This window comes from Phasianus colchicus, chromosome 6 (genome assembly GCF_987193195.1).
Source record: "Phasianus colchicus chromosome 6, bPhaCol1.hap1.1, whole genome shotgun sequence".
NCBI classification, from domain to species: domain Eukaryota; kingdom Metazoa; phylum Chordata; class Aves; order Galliformes; family Phasianidae; genus Phasianus; species Phasianus colchicus.
The window spans coordinates 15,018,439-15,042,751 of record NC_143441.1 but is presented as its reverse complement, the minus strand read 5'-3'; the positions used below and the strand labels follow the sequence as shown (position 1 = coordinate 15,042,751).

General features: G+C 40.4%; 1 protein-coding gene and 1 long non-coding RNA gene across 11 annotated transcripts in view; both read left to right on the top strand.

Moving 5' to 3' along the window:
* Window positions 1-19,276, top strand: part of LOC149917445 (uncharacterized) — a 56,174-nt gene extending 36,898 nt beyond the window's left edge. The window contains exon 3 of the long non-coding RNA XR_016467713.1: window positions 18,680-19,276. This is a non-coding gene — a long non-coding RNA (uncharacterized LOC149917445). The remainder of the gene's footprint in view (window positions 1-18,679) is intronic.
* A 1,334-nt stretch (window positions 19,277-20,610) lies between these two features.
* The window catches only part of RBMS3 (RNA binding motif single stranded interacting protein 3), a 697,193-nt gene continuing 693,490 nt past the window's right edge, over window positions 20,611-24,313 (top strand). For 2 of the 10 annotated variants that reach the window (XM_090142519.1, XM_090142516.1), the window contains exon 1: window positions 21,828-22,509. In XM_090142519.1, the coding sequence (XP_089998645.1) occupies window positions 22,330-22,509 (180 nt within the window). In that variant the 5' untranslated portion in view covers window positions 21,828-22,329. Of the gene's footprint in view, window positions 20,706-21,485; window positions 21,734-21,821; window positions 22,510-24,313 lie in introns of those variants that run through there. The other 8 variants (XM_090142522.1, XM_090142521.1, XM_090142518.1 and 5 more) reach the window with 7 other exon arrangements.

Here is a 24,313-nt window from a genome sequence, read left to right as displayed (position 1 = left end):
TACCAGAATTCTCTTCAGAAGTGTATGCTACATAAGCAGCTGCTGTCTTTTACTCAGCTTTCTCAGTGCCTTCTACAGTACCATGCTATCTCTACTTTGAAGAGTACTCTAGAGCCCCATAATGGAACATTATTGCAGAGCAACAGTCATATGAAATATAGTTAGCAATGTTTGGAAAATCAATTATTTTGCACAGTGGAGAATAATGGAGGCTTTTATGAGAGATTGACCAAGAATCCTGCGAAATATATTGTTTTTGTTTTATGCATTTAATTTTTCATATGGTAAGGTGGTACCAAAATAATGGCAGAATAAAAGAAATGTTGCCTAACTAGGTTTATTTTTATTTTTTTTAGATCATTTGTGTTTACTTCATAACATATCTCAGGGATTCAGTCAACTTCTATCACCAGGGCTATCGCTACTCTGCTGAAGTACTCACGGACTGAGTGGTTCAAACAACTATACTTCATTAGCAAAGGAATAGACACTGCATGTTTTCCACATAGAGCACTTTTATCGAGAAAAATGAGATAATTGTAATCTAGGGTTAAAATTAGAACCATAGAAAAACTCTTCTGCTCTTAACGCAATTTCAGTTCTCAATACATTCTGACACAATGCTGGATGCTTGTACATTTGGAAGGAACTGATTTATACAACTCTTTCACCCCTAGAAAAACTCTAGATTTTAACTGAATAATCTTGACTACGTGCCTTCTTTCAGTATTAATAGTAGCATTTCATTGTCCTTTGATCCTCATGCATAATCCCTTTTGGTTTACACTAAGTTGAAACCTAGTACTGGAAAATTTAGCCCTGCAGACCTCCAAGTTTTTCTTTACAGGTTTTTTTTTCCACTTAAAAAATAGAATGTTTGTCCAGGGGAATACTAGCTGCTATACAGCCCTTAGATATGTCAGGGAGCATTCAAAGAATATCCATTTCTCTGTCCAGCAACTAAAATTATTCTTGAATAAGAAAAAAAATGACAGAATATAATAAAGATCAAAGTACATCTCTTCCCTCCCAAACCCAAGGGGGAAAGAGGAGAGACAGAACAAAGGGGATAAAAATGAAATTAAGGAAGAAGCAGAGACAGATAAAAGTGTAAAGTTAAATGTGAAGTGTTTCACTTCCCTGTTTTACAAGACAAATGGTCTTTACCTCCACCCTAACATTTTTTTATTCAATAAAAATCCTTTTAAAGTTATTTTATGCTGTATTTGTAGTAATTAAAAATAATTATTTTTTAGGAGCTTGAAAAAATAAAAGTATTATTGAAATTCTCAAGACATTTCATTTTTTGTGCCAATTGTTGAGTTGCTACTGAGTTTTTTAAAGTTTCAGATAATTACATATTAATGTTAAGAAATATTCTCAGTAATACATCCTTTCATTTAGGCTAGTCATAGTCATTTGTGTAGCCTCAAGCAAACCTAACTTGCCTTTGAAAATATTCGTTCTTCCTACATTTCACTTGTGAATAAAAGGCAAAATAATTCCAAGAGCAGAGCAGCAACATAAAATGTGGAAGTGAAACTATAAAATTTGTACTTCCTTTAAAGTCCAAATGTCCAGCACTCTTTTCAGGATTCCAGATAACTGTAGGTATCACAATCTGAGGCATATCAGTATTAGAGAAAATGACAGTACAATTACAGACAAATTAATGAATGTTTGGATAAATAGATGCTGATAAGATCAAAGCAGCCTGGTTGCAGCAAATCCTGCATTCTTGACTTGCTAAATTCTGTGAGTCAGCAATACAGCTTATAAAGGTCATCTTGAGAAAATAATTTGATTTTCCAAAAGGATTTCTGATAAAATCTCTCATAAGAAACTAGTAAGAAAAATAAAGTAGCCATGCACTAATGTCAGAAATCTGAAAAGAGCTAAAAGTGAGCAAGCCAACATCAACAAGGTTCTAGTAAATTGTTTCTTCACAGACCAGGAAGGAATTCTTAACAGGCAATACAGAACACTTAAAAAGTAAGGTCTTGTGGTTTTACCCAAATGCTACTGGTTTATCCTGATGTAGTAATGATACCAAATTCGTAGGATATATCCAGGAAATCTTTCATGATTGTTTTCTCATCCGAATTAGCTGTGGTAGCTAAAACTGGTGTTTTTGGTACCATTTGATTTTAACCAGACTCTTCTAATATTGCTGCTTTGATGCATCAGGTTGACATTGCTGTGATTCTGTCCTTTTGACTTTTGTGCTTTATTTTCCAGTATTGCTTGATACAGCTGAAGTATTTGTGTGGGTGTTTAAAAAAGTTGATCAGAAAACCAATCTGGCTCAAAATTAATCCCTCCCCCTTTCCAGTAAAGAGAGATCATCCTTCCAGTTTATGATGCTGATGCAGTTCACCGTGTAGCCACATAAATCCATCTGATGTCTTAGAAGAGGAGGGATGGAAGTGCTGTGGTGGTAGGAATAATGTCTACAATTAAATGCTTCTTTTCATGGAAATTTCTGGTTGTTTGCTTGACGTTATTTTTGAAGCTGTGGCTAACTCTGAATAGGCAGTGCAGCCAATCACATCCAATTTAAACTTGATTTCTGGTAATTGTTAACAGAAATCTAAATGTGCATTGTGAGAGATCTGTGATAGATGCATTTGAGAGAGATCCTAAGAAGTGTAATAGTAAGGCATGATATGTCTTCAGGATAATCAGTGTGAAGTTCAGGTAATTATACTGAAATGCATTTTATTTGCTTTTTACTTTGCTTAATATATGGTCACATTGGTGGCAAAAGAAGAAATCTTAATGATTAGGATAGCACAGTTTTGTCTGCATTTTGGATAGGTCAAAGTGATTAGAAATATTGAGAACCCTCACCGAACTTCATAGAGGCATTAGAAGCTTACAAAGCAAAATGTGAGCATGCATGATGTACTGTATTTAACATGCATATTGATGTGACATTTCACATGTAATAAGAAAGTTAGCCCTCAGCCTACTTATCAGTTGGTTAGTAGTAACGGAGTCAAAACAGCTGGTTAGTGAGGCTGAGTGCAAGGGTAAGACTCGTCTGTTCCCCATAGGCCTCAAAGCAGCATTGTATCATTCACCATTCAGGTAAGTAAATGGCTTAAATCACTTGCATATATATTTTCACAAAAAGAAATGTGGAGATGAGAAAGCTGTAATGAAAAATGGTTCTCTGGAATCTTGGTTACACCTGAACAGGTGGCAAGGTGTTCTGAATATTAATGAAAATAGAGAGAGTACAGAAGAGCAAAGAGGTTACAAATACAGGGGGGAAGTAAGAAAAACAAGGAAAGTTGCAACACTAAGGAAGGTACACGACAATAACTGAACTGCAAATTGGATATGAATGTGAACTGGAACATAAAAAAGCAAGCAATTTGATTTGAGAAGCAAACTCTTCTCCAGCTCTCTGATCTGCAGAGCACATAAATAAACTGCATCATCTTTCAGGACTGTGCATCTTGTTCTCCCAAGTTTACCTTGCCAATTTTGTGAGCTGGTTGCAAAAGAGGATGTATAACCACAATACAGCATTTCATCGTTCACAAAGTTAATGCATGATGTGAGCTACATTCCTATAAGCAGGGAAATGGTAACCCCTCACCCTATTTTTGAGGCCAGAGGTAGCTGCAGTATAGCTGTCATTGGCAGACAAGAGTCTGGGTTCCATTTTCATTGTTTTAGGTCATTCCCTGCAGATAGGGTCATACAGTGGGGCATGCTGCCAACGTTAGAGCTGCAAAGCACATTTTCCATGCTCATATTTCCAAGTGCTGCACAGATCTGCAGCTTCTCTCCAGCACTAGAGGACCTGAAAATAAATGGCAGTTCTATGCATGAGTAAAGGTTGAGTGAGTTTAGTTGCTAAAGCAGTGGTGGTCAATGAGAGAGGAGGTAGAACATTACTAATAAAACTGTCAATATTTATTATCATTGTTAACTTATAGCTTATGGCATCTCAAACCTTGCTTTTCTCTGCAAGGAAGAATTGAAAGTAAGACCTTTGAGATACTGGAAGAGTTAGCTTGTGAAAAAGAGCAGAAACATATGTTCATGAATATGATTATACCGACAGTGAACCTCAGGGCCTGGACCACAGAGCTTACTGAACCTGCTGTTCTTCATGTGCATCAGTGCTTTGTGTGCTCTACAGAACACCTGTAGCTCAGTATAATAAACCCTACAGGCTTTGAAAGACTTCTGGAGCTTAGATGACCTGCAGATCTATCTGCCTTTTTATTTTGCAGAATTATGAATCTTCTTAGGAATCTTCCTTTGCCTGACTTGTTATTGGCTGTATTATGTTGCTACTGGGCAGCTGGTATTTGGTAACTGTACAATCCAGACCTCAATGCACTCCAACTCAGTAGGGCTTCAGCTAGTTTCCCATCTACAGCATGCCCTAAATCTCAATTAAAGTTCATGGTGAACATACACTCATGTCCAAACAGCACGGGCCTGTGACTACATGCACAGTTTAATGCGAGTGCTAGCATAAAGGAAAAGTTGATGTTAGGAATTCAGATTATTTAGAAGACTTTTGATATGTGCCCTGTTTGTTGACTGTACTGGAAGTTTGCTTTGCTGTTGTCACTAGAATATCCTACAGTTGCATGTCATTTTGTTGTGCACCTTCACACAAACGTAGGAAGTCTGCACTGCTGTCATCTTGCAGGAATGCTGACAGGGTTGGATAACTTTGTTTTGCACCATGATTCTATTCATCCTTTCTGGCTGCAGGTATCTTAGGAGATGTGGTTCATCTTGTCTCCTTGGGCACTGTGTACCTTGTACCTTTCTCAGAATTGCATTTGACATTTCAATATCCAAAACTGTAGTGTACATGGTATGTCATGTTGATTTTCACACTTGAGTTAGAAATCAAGAAGAGTTTGATGTTCCCACCCAAAGAAAACAGATATTTCAAAGAACTAAGCCTGAAAAGGGATTCAAAACTTTTCATGACATGGAAAAATATGAGGCAGAGAGAATAATTTAAAAATAGTGCAATGCAATATTTTGTAAAGCAAACAAAAAAACCCCAGCATATATCGTGCAGTATTGATAATCTTGGCAGATGGACAGAAACCCCATCACAAAAAAAAAAAAAAAAAAACAAAAAGAACTTCTAAAAGCAGAGAAAAATGTTAACAGTTGGCCAGCTGCTAGGGGAAAAAAAAAACCTTATCCAAGTTCTAAACACTAAGCTGCAAGGAAGCGAGGCTCTTAATGTGTCTGCAGCAGGGAAGCTGAGCACAAACATGAAATCGGTGCCAGTGGAATACTCCCTAAGGGTGAAGCCCCGTTTTATCATCTAATCACTAATCTGAAGCTGTGTGTGTACAAATGTGGCAAGTGGATATACCTGTTTTTGTCAGCCTAGCTCCAGCCAGACTAAGTCAAGCCTTAGACTAATTCAATTACTCTGAGACAAATTCTGGCAGTAGTGGAAAGTGCATTGCTGCTTTTTCCATCAGCATTTCCTTGGACTTTTGTTTTCATCCTACCTAGATTAAGAGTCTTAATATATCCAACATGATCTCTAATGTTGAAAGTTGTCTTTCTATAAACCATTAATGCTTACTAATGCCCAAATGCCTATAAAAATCTGCTAGCATTCTTACATTCTACCCAGTTTCCTTTTTAATATTTGTTCTTTGGACAAGTCATCCTTGTTCTTTTTTGGTACAATGAAGCACAATGAAGCCTGATCTGAGACTGATTTTCATAAGTAAAAAAGTTCTGTAGGAGATGTATTGGGAGTAAAAGTTTCAAAATAGATCTATGCCGTTTGAGCTTCTATGCTTCGCTGCATGCTTCCCATTTTAAAGGCAGGGTCAGATTCAGTGAAGTAGCTGGAAAGATAAAGGAGGGACTCTATGAGATTTCTGCCAAAAATAAGATCCTTCGTCTGCTGTCCTGCAGTCTTTGAGACTGACCTGTCATGTTGGGAAATCATGTACCTTGTGCCAGCCTCCTTTTTGGTGATGAGAAAAGGCAAGGACAGAAAGTTACAACTGTTTCCACCAAAGAAAATATAATACTAAAAATATGGAAACATCATGTGAAACTTTGACAATCACCTAAATAATAATTACTTGATTGACTGAGATACAGTATCATGCAGTTAACAGTTTTTCAATCAAAAGACTAAATTCCCAAGTACACGAATCTTGTATTATTCAGACAGATAATATAAACCAAAATATGAGAGATCGGGAAATAATTGACAGTAATAGAGTTTACAGTTATTAACATACTATTTTTAATTTGATGTTGTTTCTTTGTAAAGGAATTTTTATGCAACCTCATTTCTTAAAGAACAGAGACGTATTATGTAGTTGCATAAAGTACTTGCTGATAAGCAATCCTTTGAATCTTTGAAAATCCCTCTTCTTCAGTAATTATACCAACCTCGACCCTTAAACACAAAGCAAAGCGTACTGATCTGGTGACTTGAAATGCAGCACTTGTCTAGAAAGGCTAAACAGGATATTATTCTGCATTTATTTTAATAGATATTTGCTGACATATAAAATTTTCAAATGCACATACGTTCATAAATATAAGGAGAAAGAGAAAACAAATCTCTGCAAATGATACTCTTGATGATTTAAGATTCTGTAATGTTTTTTTTATAACTCTTTAGTAGGTATTATAAGTAGCAAAAGCAGAAAAAGGAAAAAAAAAAAAAAAAAAGGAAATTTCCACTTTAACCAGGCCTCTTAATCCTAACAAGTATTTAATCTTTTGGAAATTCCTCAGTGGCACATTGCTGATGGCAGGCAATGAAGGTAGTTGACCTGTTCCCTGTGGAGCAAACCCAAGGCAGCCTGCCTAATCTCATCCTGGGAAACACATCCAGCATCACTGCAACCAGAGACATCACATGGGTATTTTTTCAGATGCCTTCCAAAGGCGCACATGAAAATTATTAAAACAAGCTTTGTTCAGTTCATAGTTTAGCCCTTCTGAAGCATCTCCCATACCCTTGAAGTATAAAGATGCCAGCTCTAGTTAAATTGTTTTTGAGATTGTCTGCGAAGTGACTCTCATCCCCCTGAGAGGAAATAACTTGATCCTCACTATTCTGTTTTTCAGAGGAAATAGTGATATAGTCAAAACCAGAAATAAACATATATAAAAAGCGGTAGAATAAGAAGGCCTTATTTTTAAGATGTTGTCTTTTTCCAGTATAAAGTGTCTTTAGGTATAGTACAACTTTGCTGAATTTTAAGCACTCAGGCTGAAGTTTCTTATGGCAGATGTCTGCCTTGGGCTGATACGCATATTGTTCTCTTAAGGTTTTGGTAACCTTAAGCAAGCAGTTCATTTATGCCTCCCGGGAGGTTTATAGGAAAATATTTTTGCCCCTGTGAAAAATGTTTATGGTTACCTAGGAAGCTATTATCTCCATGTTGTGTAGCACTGGTCTAAATTTGGCATGAGCTATGCTATGGAAATCTGTGGTTGTCTTTTATTTATAATCCATATAAATTTCAGCTTCCATGTTTCCAGCCGTTAAGGTCCATCGCCTGTCTTCTCCAGAGTCTCCTCTGCACTGTACCTGCTTCTTGCCTGGACTAAAGGGGCTGAGTGGGACTTTGTGTAACTCCTCCTCTTTGGCGAGTATTGTAATATGGGGTGCCGAGCTGTAGCTGGTGATTATCTCTCTTTTAGCATCGAAGAACCCCTGCTGATGCCACAGCAATAAGTAGAAAACTACCTAAGTAGAGCATGAGGAGTTGGAGCTGGAAGTATTACAAGGATGGGAATGGCCATTAAGCAAAGAGAGTGACTGAAATTGTTAACCAAGAGATGTAAATACAGGGGAAGTAGTAGAATTAAAATATAAAACTAATAGAGAGGAGTGGAAGCAGACTGGGTGTCAGAAAGGAGTTATTTGACTGCAAAGGCCAGCATGGAATCTTTGACTGAAGTCTGGATGTACTGGAAATATCACAAATGAAGGACTTCTTGGATGATGACAGATACATATTTACCTTTGCTTGCTCCTGCAACACAGCGTTTTTGAATTCTGCCTTTCTTCCTGTATTAAAAAAAAAAAAAAAAAAGCAATTCAGTAGGCCAGATAGAATGCTTGTCTCATCTCTCTTGTGGGTGATGCATAGAGGGGTGACAGCTTTGTACCACTCGGGTACTTCTCTAATGTGTGTCAGATGTCCCTTCTGGGCACCCAAAAACTCAACTGAGTAATCCAGTTGATGTTATAACTTTTACTTCTTTAAAGTTAGGAAGTTGCCCAGACTTTCCAAACATAGCCTTTTTTTCCCTTCATGCTTTTATGCGTAACATATACTTATGTCATCAGTTCAGAATAACAGGTTTTTCATTGAAACATAGTGTAAGTCATTCTTAGGATACTCTCAGAGCCTATGTGTGTTGCATTTCTATAATCACACGTCTCTGAAGAGGAGAGCTCTTAAATATAAAATATTAAATAAAAATATCCAAGGAAAGAGGACATTTGAAACGTATTCAAAATCACAGAGCATAAAAGACAGGGACATATGTGTAAGCTCAAAGCATAGCTGCCTGGGAAATGCTCAATGATGAGAAATTTGCCAGGATTGAGGAGAGACACTCAGCAAATTTCTCTCTGGTCATTCAGCTACGTTGCCCAATTTGAAAGAGGTCTGGAGAGAAGAACTGACCCACTCCCACACACTATGTGATATTCTGTACTTGTAATCTTTGGATGCATAGGTGCACAGTGAGGAGTTTGCTTTGGTACAGCAGCACTAACTGTGCAATTATGCAAGCTTTATATATTTTTAATTATTGACTTACCCATTTCTAACCTACTGTTATTCTGGATAACACTGATATTTACTTCCACATAAAATGGCAAATTAATTTTTAAAATGAAATAGAGAAAAATGTTTTGTCGACAGTTTCACTGTGTACATGATGCTTTGCTTGGGTAAACACTCCCCTCATATACAGTGTCTCATGACCACTGTTTCTTAGATTTAAGAAAAAATAACAAGCATCCAAGTGATAAATTTTGTATCAAGATCTGTGGAACACAGAGAAACTCCGCTCCAGCTGGGAAAACTGAATTGTTGCCAAGACTAAGAGAAATGAGGTGACTTTGCTCATAAATCCCAAGCAATCTTTATCTCTTAGACATGATAGCTAATGAATAACCATTTGTTTACAAATAGCCATATCATCCTCTGGTAGTTGGAAGTTTCTAAAGCTGGATCATATTTACTTTCTTCTGAAGCTTTCCACTGAAGCTCTACAAGATTTCAGCTTAACTATCTGATGTCTTTAAAAATCAAATGCACCTTAATTCATTTGGATATCATGTTAGGTATAATTTTTCTCAAATCTTGTAAAAAAATATAGGAATGTCTTTGAGTTTTTTTTTAATATTTAATTGTAAGTCAGTTTAAATAAAATACATGAATTTCCTTTAGCTCAGTGGCTTCGTTATCTTTTGCAGGCAGGATAAGTAATTTTTCTTAAAACTTTGAGCTATCATACAGCTGACAAGTTTTCTAGATGGCAAACGATGATGAATGCTTCCTGATTATTAGAGCTGCTAAGCCATGAGAAATAAAGCCGAAATTTAATTGAAGCAATGAACATCAAGAGGAAACTTTGGTTTATCCAAATGAAATTCATGGATTTTGAGAATTTTTTTAAAACTTTGTTCGAACGCTCTTTGAACTATTTTGTTTTGGGATCTCTTCTTTTTTTCAGGGTAAAGAAAATGTTTATTAATAAAAATAAAATTCCTTCTGGAGAACATGAATTTCACTCAGTGAACCACCATCATCCATTGTAAAGTTTTTTATCTCTACATCCCATTCTTTTATGTTGCCTTCTGAAGACAAAATCTCTCTAGTCAAGTATTAGTGATCTAACAAGGGGCAGTATTTTAAAAAACGCAGTTGAATTGGTTGCTGTGAAAAAAATTCAAGTTTTTCACATTTAAAAAAGAAATTACTAAAGAGAATCCCCACCCCAAACCTCTTAAGATATGTACCATATTAAATCAGCATCCTTTCTTGCATTAGTAGAAAGCCTGAGCCACGAAATCTCATCTCAAGAAATTATTAGGAATTCTTTCTGCTATGACAAGTAATATATTCTGAACTAGTTACTGGTCCAACGATCCAAATGGTATTCTCTAATATACCTATATATTTACTTTTAGTAAAATAAAAATCTGTGATTTTAACTTTTCAGCTTGTCTGAGTTTCCACTTGAGGGCACTTATGGCCAAGATGGTCCCACAGTCTTTCAATTTACATCTTCTCTATCTGCTACTCGTGTATCATAGACTTGTTCTTCAGCCATCCTGTCCTACCCAATTCAATTAAATTTAATATTGACTCTCTGAATCAGCCTTCTATTCTTTTAATACTTGCCTACAATCAGCTATACCAATTAATGAGTTTCTGCTCAGAGAACTTTTTTCCCTAACATTTTAGAATTGTTATGGCAATCAGTGTTTGATTCCTTTCTTTTCCCTTGAGACTTCTTTCAGTTCTCCTTTGTCTTTCAAGGGAATTTTCCCATTTCCACTCATAAATACTTTTTTTTTTTTTTGTAAGAGGGAGAGAGAGAGGGGAGTATTACTTTTTCCCAGTGCCACAGGGTTTCTTGCTAATATGCTTTTCTAGTTCATTCTGAGGTATGGCAACATGGACAGGGCTAAGAACATGAGATATTTTGGTTTGCCATCTAACTTCTCTGCCTTCTCATATGTGGGTGTACGTGTGTCTGTATAATATGGAAATATATGCTTTATATATGCATGTGCTGTATATACAGATGCATACCTTTGTGCTAAAATGAGCTCCTGCACAGGACTAAGTGAATTTTTAATGAAACATGGAGATTAGCTTTAATATTTTTCTGTGCTCTTTGCTTCCGTGCATTCTGCAGGTGTACTTGAAATGTATTAATTATTTGCTAAACAGAAGAAGCTTCTCAACTTGGCATTCTTGAAGTTATGTTGTTCAGAAAGAGTGATTGAAAGGCAATACAATCTGCTTGTACATATTTAGTGCTCCCATCCCTCTGAGTTATGTCACTGGATACAGGTTTCCTTAGTAGGCGTCAAATCTTACATAAGAGCTTGAATTGCGATGTTGTTGTGACATGTAAAAAAATGTACATAAAAATCAGCCATTAGATGTCACAGGGCTAGTGTATAATCATGAGATTATTTAGAACTTTCATTTGATTGTTGGCACTGCACTGGAAGATGCAGCCATAAAAATCAAAATGTATATGTAAACAGCTCCAAGTCGTTAGCCATATTGTTTGAAAAAGTAATGTTTACTGACTTGCATTTGTTTTGCTGTAGATTCTGAAAAAATCTTAACAGATTCTTGAATATTACACCCTTATATGAGTGAAGGGAACAGTTACAGCAGTAACGGTAAGAAATGTTCTTTAAACAGTAGATAAAATTTGTTATTTTTGGCATAAATTAATGACAATGTGATGAGAGTTAAGAGGAAATGTGTTGCATGGACTAGTTATTGCATATTTATTCAATACTTTGAGCAATTTATTTTCTTTTGAAGAGCATTTGGCAGTGAGCGCTGTCATGGCATTAGAGCAGGAGGCCTATTGGTCTTATCTAGGATGTCAGTTCCTAATATTCTTGTAATTTCCTTTGGAAAAGACAGAAGAGAAGTGCCTAATAAAGTAAACACACAAGTAATTGTTCCAGAGCACTTACTGTAGGGTTAGCAAAATGGATAACCTGCCATGCTTATAAAATCTGTATAAACATAGAAAATATGTAAAATTTAATGTTTCTTATTAGAAAGTAATAGAAATAGAAATTGAATTCATAGAAAGCAAACAAAATACTTTTTTTTCTGCATAATTGTTTTGTTATTGTGAGACGTCAGTATAATAATATCATCACAAACAGCAGGCGTCTTGCTGTTGCTTGGTTCGAAGAAGATGGGGGTTTTCTCAATACCAGGTCTGCTTAGGTTAATGTACAGCTGCTTTATCTCTAATTATAGCTGTTTAGTTTTTTGACTACCTTCCAGACTAAGCTCTTGCCTCACTGAAAATGTTCACTAGATCAATTCAAGTAGACTGTGTCTTCAGGAACATACCCTCTGGCTCTCAGACTTGCATTCTGTTTTTAAGCGTGCTAAATTCTGCTTCAGTGGAGCACTGTTTATCATATGTTGAGCTGTGAACTGACTTTCATGAGAACACAAGGTAATTTAAGAGATATTACCGCTCTGGGCTTGAATTCTGAATACCTTCACACGTACCCAGGAGGATATGAGGGCTCAGGTTTCACATGCTGGTTCAAGAGGGCCAGAATTTAAACTCTGGAAGCCAGATTTCAAATGGGCTGGGTACAGGTAGATCAAAGGAGTGTATCTTTTGGAGGTTGAGAATGGATTAAGCTGCTGATGAAGTAGTAAAAATACAATCTTTCAGATTGCTGTTAGTCTCTGATTTCAATGCTTTTCTGCAGCTGAGAGTTCTCTTCATACAAAATGAGCTGAATAGCTGAACAGATAAGATCATAGACTACGAGTGAATGTGATTTACTGTATGAGGGATAATATTGTTTCTTAGAGTTGAGTGCAAAAGTTAAACTGTCCAAAAGGACAATGACAGTTCAGCAGCCCAGCTTTTTTCCCCTGGCATTTGAATCTCATGTTTCAGAATTAAATCATTCACTCTAAAAAATATTCCTCTAGCTTTTTCTAAAATATTCCATCAAGCGCAAATGTGCAATAAATAATGATGTAGTATAGTTTAAATGTAAATAGGGACAACCCTATGGCTCCCATCAAATAAGTATCCCAGTCCTAACTGAGATAGCTGGAACTACGCTGATGCAGAACTCAGTGAACGACCTCACTTGATGCTGAAGATGGCATAGGGAGATGTTAGCTAAGTCAGACTCATGCCTGATCTGAACCAGGAATTTTAATTCTGATTTTGCAACAATACAGTCACCATTGTAAAGAACAGACATTACATGAGTATTCATCCTAGGATCAAACAAAAGTACTGAGTTAAGAACTGTGTTTACTTGTAGGAAAGGAACAATAACTTAACTGACCATGTATTAACTGTCAGAATTATGAATGACTTCACTGTCAATTGAAAGGCATGAGAAGCAGGCAGACACACACTAAGATCTACGTGATGTTTGTTACCTTGTCTGCTTGATCTTAAGTTATATTATCTTAGTTTGGTGTTGTTGATGGAAACAGATTAGATTGTATCTTCAGCTTTATATTGGGTTGTTTTCTTTTGCTGAGCACTACTCAAAACCAGATTTCCAAAATACGATATCTGTTTTTCCAGGTACAATTTTGAGCACTGCTTTTTCAGCAAGCAAACGATAAAAAATACAGATATGCATACAAACCTCAGCTGCATGTGCTAACTGAATACAAACTAAGCGCAAATGGGCTTTTACCAATGTAAATTCTATCATTTGCTTGTACAAGTGACAGTGATAAACAACTGCACACACCAGTGATTTGCATTCACAAAGTTGAAGTTTAGCCCCGAATGCATTTTTAGACCGTTAAGTGTCGTACTCTGTTGACAGCAGAGTTGACCTGAGAACATCAGCTTCTTAATCAAAACATTTCCTTGCAACTTCAGTTTATTTTCTTCATATCCATTACCATGTCTATTTATTTTTAATCTGTCATCAACACATCTGGTCTTTGAATAGTTAGGCTGAATATTGTTTTTTTGCTGCACTGTTGCTAATAAGTTGTCAGGCATTGCTATTCCAGTATGCTTGTCTAGTTTGGGGTCTAATCCTACTAATTTTGAAATTACTGGACATCATTCCATTGGCTTTTGGACTGTACACTCCTTGGGGCAGGGATGTGCCTTCCATTGTATTTTACGAGTGTAGTACCCAGTGATGCTGTCCAAGAAATACAAATAGTACAATAACCCATTCTTTCAAGGAACAAAAGACTGTCCTTTCGTGCATTGGTCTCTCGTCTATCTTGAATTTGCCATTCAAAATCAAAATATCATTTGCAGGGTTTTCACTTTCATCAGTTTCCTGGGTTTTTGCATCTTAGTTTTCTCATGTATCCTCATTAATTTGCTTCATAAGCAGTTGTTCATATGTCTGATTTTCACTACAGTTGTGGGTAGAAAAATTAAACAAAAATACATTTTGCATGTTGCTTTTGGAAATATGTTGTCCCCACACAGCAAGTATTTCTTTAAAATTTCTGCACTTTTTTTACTTTATAGAATCTTGCAAAACCTGAAGTAATGAAAATGTGACCTTTATTATTAAGACATTGATAGCTCAAAAATGCACATATATTGAAATTATTTATGGAATTTAAAATTTTTTTGGAAAGGGAAAGTTCAGAAACTTTCTTTCTCTTTCAAAGCCCAGTTCTTCATTCCACCTTGTAATTGCTGTATTGAGGTTTATCCTAGGCAGAGATAACTAAGTCAGTCTTCGTCCTAAAGATTAATTAAAATGTTTTATTTATACTGTTTAAACAAATACGGTCTAACTCAGAGGATTCAGCCACTTGCAAATTAAGATCTGAGTACAGTGGACAAAACTTTGAGACTGAAGTCCCAGCAGTCGAATAGAAGAGTAATTAATCTTGTACATATTTGTCATAAGGTTTCAGCCTTAAGAAGGTGTAATTTATTGCACTTAGTCTCATGTATGCTTTATGCACACTTTTTTCCTTTACGTTTAAGCGTGTTTACTTTTTTATATTAGAAATTTGTGAATTTGAATGTATTTCTAATCTAAAGAAGGAACACAGAGAATGGGGCATATCTCAGCAGTGCCACAGAATGAGTAGGAACTGGAAGAAGTCAAATTGAGCAGCATGTAATAATTTAAAAAGTAAAATCAGAAACATTTTAAGAAAGTGATTTTGTGCATATTGTTTACACAGATGCTACCACATGGATTACTCATATATTTACATAATCAAGAAAATTCTCCAGACTTCAGTTTTGACAGTTCTAAACAAAATTCATTACCCCAACTCAAAACTTTATTTGCACATGTACAAGGGCTGCTCTGAAAGTAATGCCTTTAATTTTATTATGTTGCCCTAAGGTATCAGTGGCAGATAGTAGAGGTTCAACCTCTACTACCATACCACCACTATACAACAATATTCTATTTCACTTTGTTGCTGTGTGACAGTTGACTTCAGAGGGGGAGTCTGATAAATCAGCACCTGACATGGAAGTGTGAATGAAGCAAAGGTGTGTCATTGAAACCCTCCATACAGAAAACATGGCACCCACTGAGATTCATCAGTGTTTGCTGAATATTCATGGAGACCAGCAGTGGATGTGAGCAAAGTGAGATAGGTAGTGGGTGGTGTATTTTCCTGCAGAATGTTGATTGTTTTGGCTGATCCTTTGTGAAGCCATGAGTTGGACTTGTTGATCCCCGTGCGTCCCCTCCAACTCAAAGTATTCTATGATTCTATTTCAGCAGTGTTGACATTGACAGTGGGTCACCTCCGCTGGTGCAGATTTTTATGAGCACAGCATGTGGGCTCTTGTACATTACTGGTGAAAATGTGTAGCTAATGGTAGAGACTATGTTAAAAAAGTATTATGAGCTGAGAATTTGTTCTATCAGATAGTATTATTGTGCTCTTTGTTGTAGTTTCCACGGAAATGAATAGGAGGTGTTACTTTCAGTACAAACTGCAGTCTACCACTACTGCCACAAAAAAAAAGATGTTACTTGCACAGTAAGCCCTTATGATTCTCTCTACTATAAGGGACATAAGTGGGAAGAAAGGGTGGGTGGAACTAATAACCTAAGTGCTCTGGACATTCTCCTTAGCTCCTGGTATATCCCAGCTCTAAGGCTGTTCCTCTAGGACCCAAATATCAGAAATAAAATGTAGAGATGCTTGGAAAACTGAAAGTCCTGCACTAATTCCTACAGAAATCTCCTCAGCACTTTATGCAGCAGAACTGTTTGTTGTGTGTGTGCTTCAGATCAGCTGCTAAACCACAAAAGCTGAAGGCCAACCCAAACACCAACATCAAGGCCTAGTCCTTGTAGTGTCTATCTGGCCCATTTAATGAGATTCTGAACTCCAGTGACCCAATCCATCCACACCAACCTCTGGCTGCCTCTGGATGTAGTATCCCTCGCAGAGCATTCTTGTGCCTCAGACCTGAAGGATTAATCTCTATCAATGGTGATTTCACCTCCATGAAGAAATAACGACCATTTATTTTTTCCCTTGTTTAAGTGCATCTCCCTTTTGCTTATAAATTATTATAGTGATAAATTACCTTCTTCCCCAGTTTCTAAAATAAGTTGAACTTGGTTGATGTTTCCCTTTTCAAACAACTGAAAACTAGATGAAATTATTCAAGCTGGCACAGCTCCAGGCTTCCACAGGAACTGAGAAGATTGCAGTATCACCCAGCGCAATGCAGATGTTTTGAGGCTGTGTGGAACATACTTCTGTATGGCAGTGCTATTCTCCTGTTTACCTCCTTGGACCAGTCGAGTGAGGCCTTCTGTCTTACCTGGAGGTGTCCTGACCAACAGTGATCTCAGGCCAACTTGCTGAAAAGTCAGCAGAAACATCTGCTGCTTCTTTCACTTCACACAGCAATTTGGAAACAAAATAAAAAGCCCTTCATCTGCAGAAGAGCTACTTCCATGTTGAAACCATGACATTCTTCTGGAAAGTGAGTGAAGAGTTCTCATGCCCATTGCTCTCTTGGGCAAGGAGGAATGAAACATTCTGTCTATGGCAGAAATGCTTTTATTTGTCAGTATAAGTGACAAATAGTATGAACTGCAAAGAACTGTGTTCATGTGTGAAAGTCATGAAGCTTATCAATTTTATTTTCTATGGCTTTCTAGAAAAGGAGATCAGGAGACCTTCCTCCTGAGGGCTATGGAATTCTTTTGTCCCCCCAAAAAGGAATGAAGATAAGTCTTTAAAAGGCTGAAAAACATCACTCAAGTCTGGAGTTGTGTATTTATTCTTTGTGGCTTTGGTACTTGCGAGTGAAAATGTTAGAATGCAGGGGAGAGTCGATATTATCAAATTTGTGGGTGGAAAGCTAGAAAGCGAGATACTTTTCAAAACGCAGCTTGTAATGTATCAATTTTCATATCAGACTGTGCAAAGAATGGTGGAATTCAAACAGTATTTTCAGCTTTTCCTCTTTCAGAATAATCACAGCATGTCTTTACATCTCCATGCAACAGAATAGGATAGCTTTACTAAATGCATACAATGATAGACTTTCTAATACCTGCACACGTAGGTCTCAAAAGCTTCGGGAGCCCCCAGATTTGCATACTTGCAGCAAAGCACCTTAGAGAACAGAAACAGATTGATGGGTGGGAAAATGACTCAATGAACATCTGTGTCAGCCACTTTGAAATGTATAGTATAGAGGGAATTATCGATAAGGTCAGAGTCTTCATGTGAAGGCAACTCTGTTTGCAACTCTGAAGCAAGCAGTGAAATAGCTTGGAATGCAATTTGACAGATACAGTGGTGAGTGAGGCCCCAAGGAGCTTGCACTGACAACAGGAAACCTTTGGTATGAATTGTCTAAGGTTGGTAAAAGGTCAAAATTATTCAAATGCTGAGTAGAGCAGGTAGGTGAATCCTAAACTAGCAGATACGTGAAGCATTGGAAAACCAAATGCTCTCATACCATGGTAGGTGCATTTTTTGTGAAGTTTACATCTGTCCTTTTAACTTGCAGTATCCATTTTTGCACATTTTACATAAAACATTTTCAGATTATACATATTAACATAAATACATGCTTGAAAAAGACATGAAAATATATTTGAACAAGAATTGCTGTGTGAGTAAACATCTGTAAATTATTTAGTTAGTTTATTAGCAGTTATTTTAAATCTGCTTACAGGAAAGTGACAAATTTTAAATGCAACAAATGACAAATGACCAAAGAAGAGACCCTGGAAAGGACATAGATGTTTTCTGCTGCTGAACTACTTTGTCATCTTAGACAAATCATTTGTGTACAACTTCCTACCATTTCTAGCTTTATTAATTAGGACTATAGAGGATTCCCCTGCCACGTGGCCTGCACCTTGTAGTGTATTACCAACTGATCATAACCAAGAATAAGAATGCAAAAATGAAACTTGATTCTAGGAGAAGAAATCTTTGCCTCTTTTCATCAAATCATTCTGATAGGTGGCTTGTAATTTAATTGTCTTATCACTCACAAATTTTCATTGTTTTGAGACAAAGAATGCAGTTGTTCCTGAAAAGTTTTCCTTTCCCATTTTAAAATGTCAATGTCTCTTGCATCTACTCAGTCACCTACACCTGTTTTATAGCACAGCCCACTGCTGCAAGATATGCAGGAGCATGAAGCGTGTGGTAATGAATTGTAGTATTGATTTCACCAGCAGTGTTTTAATGTCATTTCTCTTGAAAAATGAGTGATAGGTTTGGGTTCCAAAACTCTTAATACATGTTGCGTGTGGTAATAGACAGTCTGTATTCTGTAATATGTTTTGTTATTCTAGAGTGAAATCTAAACTGTGTGCTGTTTTGCCACAGTGAATAAGAGCAAAGTATCCGTGCTGACTTTTTTCACACTGTTGATACATCTGAAAAGCATTCAACGTGATTTTGTTTTCTTATGAACACAGCCTTGCGGGTGTGGATTGACTTGCCCTCCAGTGAGACTCCCTGGTTTCTGCTTCTCAACACATCGTCTTCCAGAGGAGAGTTGACACAGTTGACTCTGGTTTGCCATTCATCCACTGCAGATTCCAACATTATTCGGTAGACTTACGATTTGAGTTCGACATTCATACTAAGTTAGCTAAAGCTACTGAAAACTCACCATTACGTAATAATGATGAGCTGCTCAGCTGTGTGCCTTGTTGCATTGCTAGGGTCTGTAGTACACTCTTCCCTCCATGCTTACCCAAATAACTCAGGTCAAAACTTAACTTCCTTCTGCTTGGATCTGAGGAACCTGATACTTGTCAGAAAGGCCACAGAGAAGACTGGAAGGAGGTTGTTTTTCTTATCTCCTTAGCCTGCTGGTGCAGATTTCCAACATGCCCAGTTTATGGGAGTTTCTGTTTGTATCCCAAAGTATGTTTGGCCTGAAAATCACTGTTCCTCTCATGGGAATTTGAGATGATTTTTTAGACCTTTATTATGGCCTGAAGAAACACGTTCTACTTAGGATTATCTTGCAATCCAATAAATAATAGCAGCTGGTCAGAAACCTGGTCTGTGTGGAGAACAGCTGGGAACACCATTGTATTTGTTTAATTATTTGTAACAATTTTATTTTTTATTATATATATATTTATTTATATATATTTGTTTATTTATTTATTTTTATTTTAGCAGAGACATGCTAAGCCTTTTCTTATACAAAAGGGAAAGATGAAAAAAAGGAAAAAAAAAAAAAAAGTAAGTCTTAATTTGAAATGCCAAAAGTTCAGATCTTTGTGTTGGCTTTCATATACTCCAGGACGTGCCCTTCTCTTTTTATGCATGATCATATTTGCTCCAAACATCTAAGAAGCTTCTGTTGGTGTTGGGGGTTGAAATTCCTAGGATTAGAAGCAGAGCTTTCGGAGTCAAGGCCCCCCCCTCTTCGGAATTAGTTTTCCTTGGTTTCCTGCCAATGTCCAGCTCCAGTGAGCTTCAGAACACATGGGGAAATGTTTATATTTGGGTTAGCTTCTCTCTATTTTTAGATGGTTTGGTTTTGCTTTGAATTTTACTCCACAGATCCGAAGATGGTAGATTGGCAATTGTTATTTCCTAAGAGAGTGATTTAATATTACCCATTGTGAAAAGGTTCTTATGTCCTTTATCAGTAATCTTGTAAGAACGCATTGCAGCCTGTGAATGAATATTTGTATTTTTACTTCCATGTCATCATTTTCCAACCTGTGCTACTGGGAGTACGTTGAGCCAAGCTGCAAAAGCTCCCAAGCCCAGACTTTTGTTCCCTGTGTGTGCTCTTGGTCCTGTTGTGTGGAGGGAGCAGGTGACTGCATGGACTGACTGGGGTTGTGTGATTTGCTACCTACATGTGCTCCCACTTTGCGTTGACCAATTCTGCAGTCATCTTTGTGTCATCATCAGTGTCATCTTTGTCATATAGCAGGATGTTTAATTCTTTCTACCCCAAGATGTGGACAATCTTTAAATGATTTTAAATAAATGATTGTAAGTAGTATAAAGTATTTGATTATAAATTTCAGTATTTATGGCTTGATTGTCTTATTACTTACCTCGGTTTTAGATACAGATGCTCATTGTTACAGAAGAATACTTCATATTTGCAACAAGACATTAGAGAAGACAGTAAGACCCACAAATATTTGTTGCGCTTTAAGAATAATACAAAAGAATCTTCAGAGATGTATGCTTTTAAGATGCAGGTTTGATCCATGACATATTTTTATTTCTGCTGTGATATTAGCTCTTGCCTTTTGCCCTAGTATATTGTTACAGCTGCTCAGGTGCATCCGTTCAGGTTCCCACAGTAACAGTTCTGCTGGGAAACAACAGAACCCAAGGGGAAGAACACAATGTGTTCTACAACACCTGGGAATACTGATCAGCTCTGAGGGAGTGGCCCAGTGCCTCTGTGAAGCAGAGAGTGCTTCCTGGAGGGCTCAGTACATACATCAGATGGATCAGGTATAGATTGCATGTGTCCTTAGAATCATAGCATGGCTTAGGTTGGGAAGGACCTTAAAGATTATCCATTTCCAAACCCCCTGCTGGGGCACAATTACCACCATTAGATCAGACTGCCCAGGGCCCCATCCAGCCTGGCCTTGAACTCCTCCAGGGAGGGGGCACTCACAGCTGTGGACTCTCCAGAAAGGTTTCCAATTGACTTTCAAAGCAGCTGCTTATCAGGACCATGTGGTGTTAAACTTAGAAGTGCAGACACCTGAGGGTGTCCTGATAGAGGAATAGTTAGGTTTGTGCTTACTTACCATTAATTAAGGTTGGCAAAGACCTCTAAGGTCATGAAGTCCAACCACTGATCCACCTGCACCATGCCTGCTGTGTCTCTCATTTCCACATCCACACATTTCTTGAACACCTCTAGGGATGGTGACTCTTTCTAGGCAGCCTGTGCCACTGCCTCACCGCTCTTTTGGAGAAGAAAACGATTTAATAACATTTAACCTGAACCTCCCTTGGTGTATCCAGACCTGTGAGAAGGGGATTGCTGAAGGGTTGACCCAGCTCAGGCAAAGACATTTCAGATACCGCAGGTTTGGTGTAAAACACTCTTAATGAGGTTGCATTTTCCCTGTGCTGTGCAACTTCGGTCTGAGAAGGAAGCCGACGCGGGGAATGAAGTAACCGCAGGCACGCTGCGGCCACGATCGCTTTAGAGCTCACGTGCGATTTTTTTCGGGCTGTATTTTTTGCGGAGCAACCGGAGGGCCGGCGGCGGGTCCTGCTTGTAGCTTCCCTGCCGGAATTGGCTCCGTTTCCCTCCTCGCTCCGCTCTCGCTGTGCAGTGCTGCGTGGCGCCGGCAGCCTGAGCAGAGGGAGCTCCAGCCCCACGCAGCCGCTCCGGCCGCCGCCAGCAGCTCGGAGCCCCCATCTGCAGGGCGGGTGGTGCTGGGGGGAGGCGAGGGGAAAATAAAATAAAGGCAACACCCGGGTCAATGCTCGGCTCCGCTCGCCGCCAGCACCTCGCTCAGGTCTGAAACCGCTTCGCTTTGCTGTATTGCGCTTGCCTGGGCTGGGGGGAGGGGACGAAGGGGAGGTTTAACTTTTACTTGACATTAGCGGGTTATTGTCAGCCTTCCCGGGCCGAGCCCCGCGGCCTCCCGCGCCCCCTCGCCCGGCCTCCGCTCCTCCGCTCAACTTTGTTCAAAGGGCCGCGGCCCGCGGGGCTCCTCCGGGCCCGGGACACGGACGGCACCGATAACCCCGCAACCGCCCGGGGCCGCGAGTTGGGCTCCGCGGCGGAGAGCGGCTCCGTCCGCGTTCGCTGAGTCGGGGCGGCTGAAGGCCACCGCGCCAAGGACACGCGCGCACACACGCGCACACCGCACTCACACACACACACACGCGCGCACACACACAGGCTACAAAAGTCGGGAGGATCGCGGGGAGAATCGCGGTGCAGCCGGAGCCATGCGTGCCACGGCCTCCTGAGGGGGAAAGGCAGGCGGGGAGGAACGGAGCGAGAAAAAGCAGAAAGGAGGAAAAGAGAGCGGGGAACGCCAAAGAAAGAAGCGGGGTGGTGGAAAGTGTTCGCCTGCTTTTGTCTCGCAATACAGTGAACTGGAAGATGGAGATGGATGTTAAGGGAGTTTCTCCGTGCCCGGAGCCCATCCCCCCGGCGGCGGGGGCTGGCGGCTGCCCGCACCAGCGCCCGCACCACCGCGATGGGCAGCCCGCCGAGCCGGCCCCCGCCGCCGACAGCGGCCACCCGGAGCGGCGGCACGGCAGCGACAAAGAGGACAAAAAGGTACGTCCGCACCGCACCGCTCCGCGCCCGCCCGCCCGCGCTCCCCGGGGCGGGTGGGGGCAACGGGCCCCGCCGCCACCGCCGCCGCCTCCGCCCGGCCCCGGCCGCGCCGCCTCGGGCAGCCCCGCGCCGCCCTTTGTGAGCGCGGCGGCGGCGGCGGCGGAGGGAGGCGGGGGGCCGGCGGCGGAGGTTGCTTGAGGACAGCGGGGCGGGGAGGCGCGGGGCCGGGGCGGCGGGCATTGTTCCGGCCGGGAGCCGCCGCCGCCAAAGTTTGCCTCGCTCGCGGAGTGGGGGGGGGGGGCAGCGCCGGAGGGTCCTCCCCGCGGGTCGGGCGGCGGCGGCGGCGGGGACCGCTCACCTGCGGGAAGGAGGGAGCCCGCCGCCCGCCCTCCGGCCCTGCTGTGTCATCGCGAGCCTCGGGTGGCGGAGTTCGGCGGGAAATGGGTCAGCCCGCAGCGCGCGGTGCGGGGACGTCTCCCGGCGGAGGAAAAGTCGGGAGGGTGGCACGGAGGGAGACTGCCATTGAGATCGCGGCGGCCGTGCGCGCTTTTGTCTGCGGGCACCGGCTTCATTTCCGCTAGTTGTCCCCGGCGTGCGGGGCTGAGCCCGGGGCTGTCGGAGCGCTGTGCGGGCGCTGCTGCGAGGAGCGGGGTTGTGCGCGCCGCGATGGGAGCGGCGGTGCGTGAGCGGCAGCCGGGCGGTTCGCTGATGGACGCCCCGCGTAGGTGCCGAGCCCAGAGCGAAGGCGAAACGGAGAAACGTTGCGATCCGCTGCCTCCGAGCCGCGGGTCTTAAACTAGTTTTACTATAGTTTGGTTTTGTTGCAAATGGGTAAGAGAACGGGGACGCGGCGAAGGAATGCGGAACGGCGGTGCAATAAATGAATGCAACAACTCCGCCAGACCGCCTGTTTGCATGAGGGGAGCTGAAATCAGCGTGAGAAATGCAGGGGCTTTGGGAAACCTGGTGTCTGTCACCGGAGAGCCCTGCTTTGTGCTGTTTGCCTCGTACGGTTCCAGCGTTTTCAGTTTGATCATATCCATCCTATTGTTTTAATTACAAGGGAATATAGCAGCCTGATGGTCTGAACAGGGCCTGCACAGCTCGATAGGGAGGATCCAAGGGTTTCGTTTTTCTGGCGATACCCCGTGGTTTGTGTTTGGTGGGAGATGAACGCAGAATTCCATCTCCCGTGAGTTATGAATATTTCATTCTGACGTGACTGCATGTTACTGTGCACAGCGAAATGCATTGCGTGTGGCTGTTTCTAGGATCTCTTGCCTCGCGTCGTGTTACTTGATGGAATGTAGAATGCAGTACTTCAAAATAATTGCAACAGAGAGCCACAGTTGCCGTTCACATGGGTTGGTTGTGCCGGCATGAGGAGCAGTTAAGCCCTGCCATCGGCAGAAAGCCACGCTCTGTAGTTACTTTCGGCTGTGCCACACGGTCTGTGTAATGCTTTACCCATTGTGGGCATGAGGAAGGCAAAGGACGCGTGGCTGAAGGTGAATGAGTGCTGGGGAAGGCTGATTATTGATGGTATGACTAATTAGTCCATTGCAATGTTGTAATTAACAGCACTGCGCTGCTTTGTTCTGTATTTGCCAGAATATTTTGACCGTAAAAACAGAAGTGCTACCTTTTTTCCCCCCAGCTGTAGCCATTCGAAAGTACTGTGATAAATTCAGTTTTTAATTTTTTTAATTGAATATCGGCTTCTCCAGGCTTGCTGTTGCCAAAGGACTTGCAATGACTTTAGCCTGTATTTTTTGGGGGGGAAGTACTGTGAGATTTCAACCTT